This window comes from Tiliqua scincoides, chromosome 1, assembly GCF_035046505.1.
Source record: "Tiliqua scincoides isolate rTilSci1 chromosome 1, rTilSci1.hap2, whole genome shotgun sequence".
NCBI classification, from domain to species: domain Eukaryota; kingdom Metazoa; phylum Chordata; class Lepidosauria; order Squamata; family Scincidae; genus Tiliqua; species Tiliqua scincoides.
In genome coordinates, this window is record NC_089821.1 from 81,187,015 (window position 1) to 81,196,654 (window position 9,640).

General features: G+C 43.7%; 1 protein-coding gene across 1 annotated transcript in view; it reads left to right on the forward strand.

Annotated features, from left to right (window-relative positions):
• The window catches only part of LOC136636632 (kalirin-like), a 91,884-nt gene extending 82,905 nt beyond the window's left edge, over positions 1 to 8,979 (forward strand). The window contains exons 24-27 of the mRNA XM_066611817.1: positions 1,229 to 1,307; positions 5,003 to 5,203; positions 5,614 to 5,752; positions 7,735 to 8,979. Coding sequence (XP_066467914.1) covers positions 1,229 to 1,307; positions 5,003 to 5,203; positions 5,614 to 5,752; positions 7,735 to 8,304 — 989 coding nt within the window. The 3' untranslated portion in view covers positions 8,305 to 8,979. The remainder of the gene's footprint in view (positions 1 to 1,228; positions 1,308 to 5,002; positions 5,204 to 5,613; positions 5,753 to 7,734) is intronic.
• The last annotated feature ends 661 nt before the right edge of the window (positions 8,980 to 9,640 follow it).

The window sequence follows — 9,640 nt, forward strand, 5'->3', positions numbered from 1 at the left end:
TTGGTGGCTGTTCATGAAACTATCAAAGAGAGCTCTTTAAAATGATGATAGCTCCAGTGTGGTGTAGTGTCTGGAGTGTTGGTTTGGACCAGGAAGGCACAGGTTCAGGTCCTGGCCTCGGCCATGAAGCTTGCTGAGTGAGGTTGGCACAGGCACTATCTCTCAGCCTAACCTACTTCACAGGGATGAAAGAAGGGGAGGAGTCACTTACACTCCCCTGGGCTCCTTGGAGGAAGGTCAAGATATAAATGTGACAGACAAAGACACCTTTTTGTGATGCTTAGCCAAGCAATGCACTGAATAGTTTGCAGTGCTGTAGTTCTAGTGGCACATTGTGCTTGAAAAATGAAACTGTGACCAGAAATGATGCTGCAGTTCCGTTTCCCATTATAAACCAATAACCCCATATCTGACAGGTATTAGGTGTGTAAAGTTGCTGGGACACTCTTTGGTGGTCAGGATGTTAGTCATTTATGCCAATCGTGCTGTGCAAGCAGCGAGATCAGGGTTTGTTTGGCCCAGCCTGGAACACAGGAGCCCCTCTCCTCTGGGGGGGGGGGATTGGAGGAGGGTGGGCTCAGAGGGCTCTTAGGGTACCAGCGCCCAGCCCTCTTTGCACGTGGACACAATACTGACTCCAAAAACTTCATGGCTGAGCAGGGATTTGAACTTGGATCTTCCAGGTCTAAGTCCAACTCCTGAACCAATACACTAGCCTGGCATTCATCAGATTGTATGCCTTGCATATGAGTTATCCCCAGTCCCAAAGCAACCCCATCCCTGCCTCACCCAGTTCAATGTTGCACAATAGCTTTTCATAGTCTTCCCATGCTACACCTGACAACCGTGCAGCCACGAGGTTAGCAGCACCAACCACAATTGCTGCCTAGTGCTGATGCCCTGGTTTGACTTGGTGTGCCACTGAACCATCACAAAACGTTTTAGCATCCCATCTAAAATGTTTCTTTCCTGATGCAGCAACTCATGGTTCTCAGAAGAAAGATGTTCTCACAAGTCACTGGGCAGAATCTGAGACAATAAAAATATAATCCGTAGTGGAGATATCTCAGATGATTGAGGAGGAAACATGATTTGGGGGCAGACCTGTCTCTGGGCAGAGACCTGTGCTCTTCAGGCTTAATTTTTTTTCTGGAAGTCTTTACTTTAATAATACTGATAACTGTATTTTGTGTCGCAACCCTGCATTGTTCCATCTCATTTGGCAAAGATTCTGCAGCAGATGGAGCCACTGTTACCTGGAAAGAAAACTTTGATTTCGCCTACGCAGAGCTGAGTGAGATTGGAAGGTAGTATTTATTTATTTATTTGATTTATATTCCGCTTTTCTCCCCGAAGGGCACCCAAGGCGCTAACAATCAGGTTAAAAATACAAAACAGTTAAAACAATTAAAACAAGATAAAATACATAGCACGTAGTAAAAGACAAATTTATAACAACAGCCCTTATGGTGCCTCGAAGGCTTTCCTGAATAAAAAAGTCTTCAGGCCCTGCCGGAACGCTAATAATGAGGAAGCAGCTCTCAATTCAAAGGGGAGGGAATTCCATAGTGTAGGTGCCACCACCGAAAAGGCCCTGTTTCTGGCCGCCATTCCTTTCACCACTCTCAATGATGGCACAACCAACAGGGCCCCTTCTGATGACCTTAGAGAACGGACCGGATTATATGGAAGAAGGCGGTCTCTCAAATATGCTAGTCCCAAGCCATTTAGGGCTTTAAAGGTCATAGCCAGCATCTTGAATTCAGCCTGGAAACGAATGGGCAGCCAGTGCACCCGCCGGAGTAGCGGCATGACAGAGTCGAACCGCCGACCCCCAGCAACTACATGAGCCGCCGCATTCTGCACTAGCTGTAGCTTCCGGACCGTCTTCAGGGGCAGCCCCACATAGAGCGCGTTACAATAATCTAATCTTGATGTCACTATGGCATGGACCACCATGGCCAGATCTGACCGAGACAGGTATGGCTGCAGCTGGTGCACCAGCCGAAGCTGGGCAAAGGCACCCCTGGCCACAGCTGACACCTGGACATCCAGGACAAGCTGTGAGTCCAGGAGAACCCCCAAGCTGCGAACTTGCTCTTTCAGGGGGAGTGCAACCCCATTCAGAGCAGGGCGATAGTCCAGCACCCGCATCGTGGATTTCTGCACCAGGAAGACCTCTGTCTTATCCGGATTTAATCTCAGCTTGTTCACCCTCATCCAGATCCCAACTGCCTCCAGGCAATGCTCCAAGACAGAGGCAGCCACCCTGGAGTCAGGTGGAAAGGAGAGACAGAGCTGAGTGTCATCAGCATACTGATGGCACCCAACTCCAAATCCCCGGATGACCTCTCCCAGCGGTTTCATGTAGATGTTAAACAACATGGGGGACAATATAGAACCCTGTGGAACCCCACACCTCAAGGGCCAGGGTGCCGAACAGGAGTCCCCCCAAACCACCATCTGGGACCTGTCGGCCAAGAAGGACCGGAACCACTGCAAAACAGTGCCCCCGATCCCCACCTCGGCCAACCGTCCCAGAAGGACACCATGGTCAATGGTGTTGAACTAATACTGAAACTATTTCACTAAAGTACAACCAACCATCACAGGGCACAATCCTAACTAGGTCTACTCAGAAGTAAGTCCTATTTTGTTCAGTGGGGCCTACTCTCAGGAAAGTGCGGTTAGGATTGGAGCCGCAAACATTTTCTCATGGAAAACCTTTAAAAACAATTTTTTGAAAAGATGTTATGTACCAGTTTTCCTAGTTAAGGGAAGAGAAAATTGTTCCCTGGCTCCAAAGACTCACTATCTGCTAAAAACACAAGGGAGAAATAGCAGGTAGCCAGTGCTGTGTTATACTGACATAGATTGCAACAGTTACCCTAATATTATCTATCAAGGCAATGTTTGGAAGGCTGGTGCTTGGCCTCAGTTATCATGAAGTTGTGGCTAAGAGATCTGACATTCATGTATACATACGAGTGTATAGCATATCCCAGGCACCCCTCTAGTCACATTAAGAGTTCAATTCTGGATCACCTTTCATAATTTGGTTTTTCGTAAGTCGGAATCCCTGTTCTAGTTCACACAATGGTGGAGCAAAAAGGGGAGTGAGAGACACAGGGAGACACATTACTGCTGCTGTTGCTATTGCTGCTCCTACAGTAAGTCCCCGACTTATGTAAATACAGCCAGCATAAGCACTGTTGGCAGAAAACGGGGAGTGCATCCTCCTTCCAGTCTGCCGCAGACCAAGCTGGCCTCCTACCTTCCCCTTCAGGCTCTTTGAATAAAGGAGGGAAAAAAGTGTGCTGGGAGTGATCCCAGCATGCTTTGTGGTTCTTCCTTTGTTTAAGGAGCTAGTATGGAGGAAGGGGTGAGATCTGGAGGAAGGAGCTGCATTCTGGTCTCAGACATGTGCCAAGCTTACATAAAGTCAAAATTACATAAATTTAAGCTTACATAAGTCAGGGGCCTGCTGTATGTATTCACTTAGTTGAAGCATAATGCATGTGATCTCACTATTGAAAAACACTCTGGGTGGAATGAGGTGATAGGAAAGATCTGTATGTATTCTGTGATCATTTGTGCAAACATGTCAAATTCCAGGGTCATGTTCCAAGGTCACTAATGATGATCATTTATTATTACTTGGGTTAGTAATTTGCCTGACTGCCAATGGGTCTCTTATCCTTAGGTATATTCTTAGGTATATTCTATACACACTCTCAGGACTTAGGAACTAGTTCTGGTTTAGCATGAGCCTGCCTTCATCCTAAATATATTATTATGTAGCAATCAGGGCGTAATCCTAACCCACTTTCCAGCAAGAACATAAGAGCAATGCAGCTCCGAGGCAAGGGAGCAAACTTTCCCTTACTTTAAGGAGGCCTCCGTGAGTGCTCCCCAACTGCAGGATGCAGCACACATCCTATTGGCACAGCTATGCCAGTACTGGAAAGTGGGTTAGGATTTGTGCCTCACATTGGTAGACTATACTTAATGTGTCGTATTCAGATGAGTGCATGTATTGTCTCTGTGGAAGTCAAAGCAGATGAGATGCTAAATATGTCATTTCTTAACCCATTTTTGCCCAGCCCACAGGTATACACATTTGATCCCTGTTGCATATATGCAACATTGGACAGAAATTTAATCAAAATAAGTGCAGAAGTCCTGATCAGGACCACAGCGTATAGGGTGAGGACATTTAACACCATCCTTCACGCTGGGTCCCAACAACATTGCTCCCAAATACTGCTATAAACTTCCTGCTTAATGATACTGCTCCCAAATACTGCTATAAACTTCCAGCCCTCAGAAGTGCCGTGAATGCTATTCAGCTGGCTGTATGAAACAAGTTTAACACCTCTGTGGTAAGAGAGTAGTAACTGTATAAACAGATCTAACATATTTCATTAAGGGCACAATCCTAGCCAACTTTCCAGTACCCAGATAAAGCAATGCAGCTCTGTGGTAAGAGAACAAACATTCCCTTACCTTGAGGAGGCCTCTGTGACTACCACCCAACTGCAGGATGCAGCACATGCCCCATTGGCACAACTTTGTTGATGCTGGAAAGTTGGTTAGGATTTGGGCCTAAGTCTCGCTATGTTCAATAGGTTTTACTTCCAGGTAAGTATCTATAGCAGTGATTTTCAACCCTTTTCATCTCATGGCACACTGACCAGGCACTAAAATGGTCAAGGCACACCACCAGGTTTTTGACAATTGACAAGGCACACCATGCTGCCAGTGGGGGCTCACATCTCCCATTGGCCCTATTAATAAATGACCTCCCCCCAAATTCCTGTGGCACACCTGTGGACCACTCGCGGCACACCAGTGTGCCACGGCACAGTGGTTGAAAATGGCTGATCTATAGGATTGCAGCCATGATTCTGGTTCAAAAAGCTTTTGGAAAATTACTGCCATTGAGCGAAAACGGATACATGATTTATTAATGGATATCTTCACTGCCATTTTTCTCCCCCAGAGGACGATTTGCTGTTGTGAAGAAATGTATCCACAAAGCCACCAGGAAAGATGTTGCTGTGAAGTTCATCAATAAAAAAATGAAGAAGAAGGAGCAAGCAGCACATGAAGCAGCCATGCTGCAACATTTGCAACATCCTCAGTATATCACCATTCATGACACCTATGAGTCACCTACCTCTTATATCTTGGTTTTAGAACTGTAAGTCTCTTGACAGAAGCTCAGCTTATTTGTTACAAAAAGTGATGAATGTGTCTTTTCAATCATACATTTATTTCATTATGCTTGTGAAAGCCATTTCATTTTCCCATGAAAATAATATGAGGGGGCTATGATGTAAATCCTAAAGGTACAGTATGTATGGGGAGCATTGTAAATCAATGCAGCATTATACCTCAAGACAAATAATCTAATATGTTTAAGATTATTTATTAAACTATAATGATACAAATGGGTGTCAAGCACACTATAATATATAGACAATGTTTGCTTCTTCCTTTTACCATTCCATTTATACTTGGATACTACTATGTAATTCCATGTTTCAGGCAGAAGCAGCGCTTTGTGATTTCATTAAATTTTTTTCACAGTTAATTATTGTTGAATTTTAGGATGGATGATGGTCGTCTCTTGGATTATCTTATGAATCATGATGAACTGATGGAGGAGAAAGTAGCTTTTTACATAAAAGACACAGTGGAAGCCTTACAGTACCTTCACAATTGTCGGGTGGCCCATTTGGATATAAAGGTAGGAAGGAGAGATGGTGAAAGTAAAATATGTGTATCAAGACCACCCCAAGGCCTCCTGATGCCTGCTACTGGCTCCCCTTACCCAATGATGTGCCAGCCTCTGCTCCTGCCACTCTCCAAAGTTCTAGCTCAGCACTTTCTTCCCTACCATATTTTCTGTTCTTCTCTGTCCCCCTCTTCCTTTTCCAATTCAGGAAGGAAAAGGAGGAGCAGTAGATGCAAGTAGGCAGACACAGATGGGTGTCCCTGCACCAAGCTGCTGCTTGAAGCGACAGCTTCAGTTAGCCTCATGGATGTGCCAAGCCCTGATGTGTTTATTAGTCAAGAACAGCTTCAAAACTCAGATAAAGAGATGGATTGCCTCCCTGTCTCAGAACACCTCCAGACCTCAGAATACCTCTGGACATGACCAGAAGTCTCTGGCATGACCCAGCCGCATTCATGAGACCTTCTGAGGCCCTCTAGTCACAGGCTTGGCATCTTTGGATACTCAAATCCATGGGTGCCAATTCCACAGATAAGGAGGACCCACTATAAAATGTTTCCTTGTCCTCCATAGCTCATAACCTTAAAAGATGCACAAAAGACATCTAATAGCCAAATAGCCACAGGAAAAGATGCTATGCTGTGGTGAATTGGAACAGTTACTGGCCCCTATGGAAAATAAGGGAGGTGCCACTTTAAAAACTGCCTCGTTGCCTCGTCCCTGGTGTCAAACATAAGGCCTGGAGGCCAGATGCGGCCCACAGAAGCTCCCTATAATTGGGCTATCCCAGAGCCACCCTTTCAGCAGTGTTGCTTCTGCCAAGGCTCTGGGAGGGAGAGATGAAAGGAGGCATCTGATGGTAAGGAATGCTATTGGGGAAGGGGCACACCAAGATGGGTGGGAGAGGGAGATGCAGCCAACATTTTTGCTGAAGTGTTATTCACAGAGCATCTCATAGCTGCTAAGCTGAGAAGTGAAGCTGCAGTAGAAGCGGTGCGGCTGAAAGGATGGCCCATGTGATAATTGGGCTCTCCCATCATGATACTTGGGCTCTCCCATAACTTGAAAATATTATCAAGTTCTGCACATTTTCTCTTCTATAATTTGCAGCTAATGAGTTTATGAGAACAAAGTACTTATTTCTGTCCATCATCTACTTAATGATATCACTTCCTGCTTAATGTCTTCACTTCTGGCCCTCAGTAGGTGCCATGAATGCCCCTATATGAAATGTGCTTGACACCCCTGGCCTAGTCAATACTCTTGACATAGACAACCTCATAATTGTCTTGTTAAACTTGTTTTTTAGCTGAAGTCCACATGAACTATTTTTGCCCATAACAAAATCCGATGTCAAAAGAATGCCAGTGTGAAATATATACACATGTGAACCTGCCTTAGACTGAATCAAACCATTTGCTCATCTAGCCTAGTGATTTTCAACCTCTTTCATCTTATGACATACTAACAAGGTGCTAAAATTGTAAAGGCACACAATTAGTTTTTTGACAATTGACAAGGCACACTGCACTACATCCCCCACTGGCCCTACTACTAAATGACCATCCCTGAAACTCCTGTGGCAGACCTGCAGATCATTTGCAGAAGACCAATGTGCCACAGCACAATTGTTGAAAATCACTGATGTCCAATATTGTCAAATCTGACCTTGATATGCCAAAGACTGAACCCAAGGCCTTCTGCATATGAAGCACTTGCTTGGCCATGGAACTATGGCACCTTCCCATTCTAATTGGGTCATTAAGTCCCACATTTTAAAACTCCAAAACTACTTTACACCCATTGTGGGTTGCTCATGAACAAGTCTCAAGTGTATATAATCCTTCCATTTCTCTGGTGCATGAGATTTCTTTCCTTCCATGTGAATACCTGGAAGTGGGCAAGTATTCATGAAAACCTGACTATTGTTGGCTTAAACAGATTTTGGTTACAAAAATAATGGACAACGGAGCCTTTTTTTAAACTCTCCACAGCCTGAAAACTTGCTCATTGATTTGCGAATCCCAGTGCCTCGTGTCAAGTTGATAGATCTAGAAGATGCTGTCCAAATCACAGGTCAGTTCCATGTTCATCAACTCCTTGGAAATCCTGAGTTTGCTGCTCCAGAAGTTATCCAAGGTGCTCCTGTTTCCTTGGGCACAGACATCTGGAGTCTAGGAGTGCTCACTTACGTCATGCTGAGTGGAGTCTCACCCTTCCTGGATGAAAGCAGAGAGGAGACATGCATCAACGTGTGCCGAGTGGATTTCAGCTTTCCTAATGAGTACTTCTGTGATGTAAGCCATGCTGCTCGAGACTTCATCTCCGTAATCCTTCAGGAAGACTTCAGGAGGAGGCCAACAGCAGCCACTTGCTTGCAGCACCCTTGGCTGCAGTTTCACAATGGCAGCTATTCCAAAATCCCACTGGATACCTCACGCCTGGCCAGTTTCCTTGAACGCCGCAAACACCAGTTTGATGTGCGTCCCATTCCCAATGTTAAGAGTTTCATAATGAGCAGGATGAAACCAGGAACAAAATGCAATATAAGTACTTTGACTTGATGCTGAACAACTATATAGATGAAAAGAGGGGGGTCAGCACCTGCCTTTGATATGTCTCTATGGAGTATTATATTTGATGTCCGAGAAGATATATGTACTGTTCCAACAGTTGCATTATGTAATTAGTTAGAGTTAGACTTAGATCCTTTAAGGGGTTGCAGAGAAAATGTCCTGGTTGACTTCTCATGATGCGGTCATATTAAAAACAGATGAATGTTAAAAGCAACATCGGTTGAGAATAGGGACCAAGACACTGTTGGCCTTACTTTAAAGGGCAGACCTAGGAAGTCTTACTGATCTTATCAAAATTTAAATAATATATTTGAAAGACAGCAGAAAGTAAAGCACTAAGGTTAGGCTGATCTTCAGCAGTTAGCATTTCTGGAAAAAACAAACTGAACTGAAACTGCAAAAATTGTTGCTAATTAAGGACCAGATCTATCTTATAAGGAAGACTCCAAATATATTCCGTAAGAACTAAGCCTGTGGAAGAGTTACCATAGACACTTGGGCTATGACAATGTCACTTTTGCTTATGTTGTGACATAAGTATGCTGTATTGATCAAGATTCTACAGCACTCTTGTTATCAAAGCTACCATACCATAAAGTAGTACTCTGCTACTGCTAAGATGGCAAATCAACTAGAACAAAAAAATGTTTAGATGAAGCACAATGAGACAAATTTTTTACTAGAATTTTTTTATAGCTCTTGTACAGAAATTTTTTTGCAAAACTGTGCATTGAGAAAATACTATGTTAAAATTACTGTCCCTGTAAACTAGATGTCAAAGACTTTTTCTATTGCAGGGTGTTTGTTGAATTCTCATCTATTGTGTAACATGAAAAGGATCTTGTTCTGTCTTCAGCTTGAAAAGTCGTGATAGCAATCCAAAGGTGGCCAAAATGCAGTAAACATAGTGGATCCATGCTTATGGCTTCAGAATGGGTCTTAGTGTGCAAGCTGGTAGATTACTACATTTGTATATATGCATCTCTCTCTCTTTTTCTCTTACTAGCCCAATCACCCAAACATCTCCACTCATATTTTTGTTCAGTCACAAAAATCATTACCGTATTCCTTTTTTTTTTTTTAAGGCTAAGCTAATGAATTACCCCATTCATTGAACTATTGAAACTATTGAACATAGAAATCATTGAACTATTTTCAAATTAAATGGCTCTGGAAGAATATATCCATGTGATAGTCAGCTTATATTGTAGGGACTAGTCCAGCTTCTTACATCACAGGTATTTTAGTATGAAGTCAGTACAGCTATATCATAATCCTTTAACACCAGGATCAGCTTACAACATGTCTGATTTTTTCCTTTTCC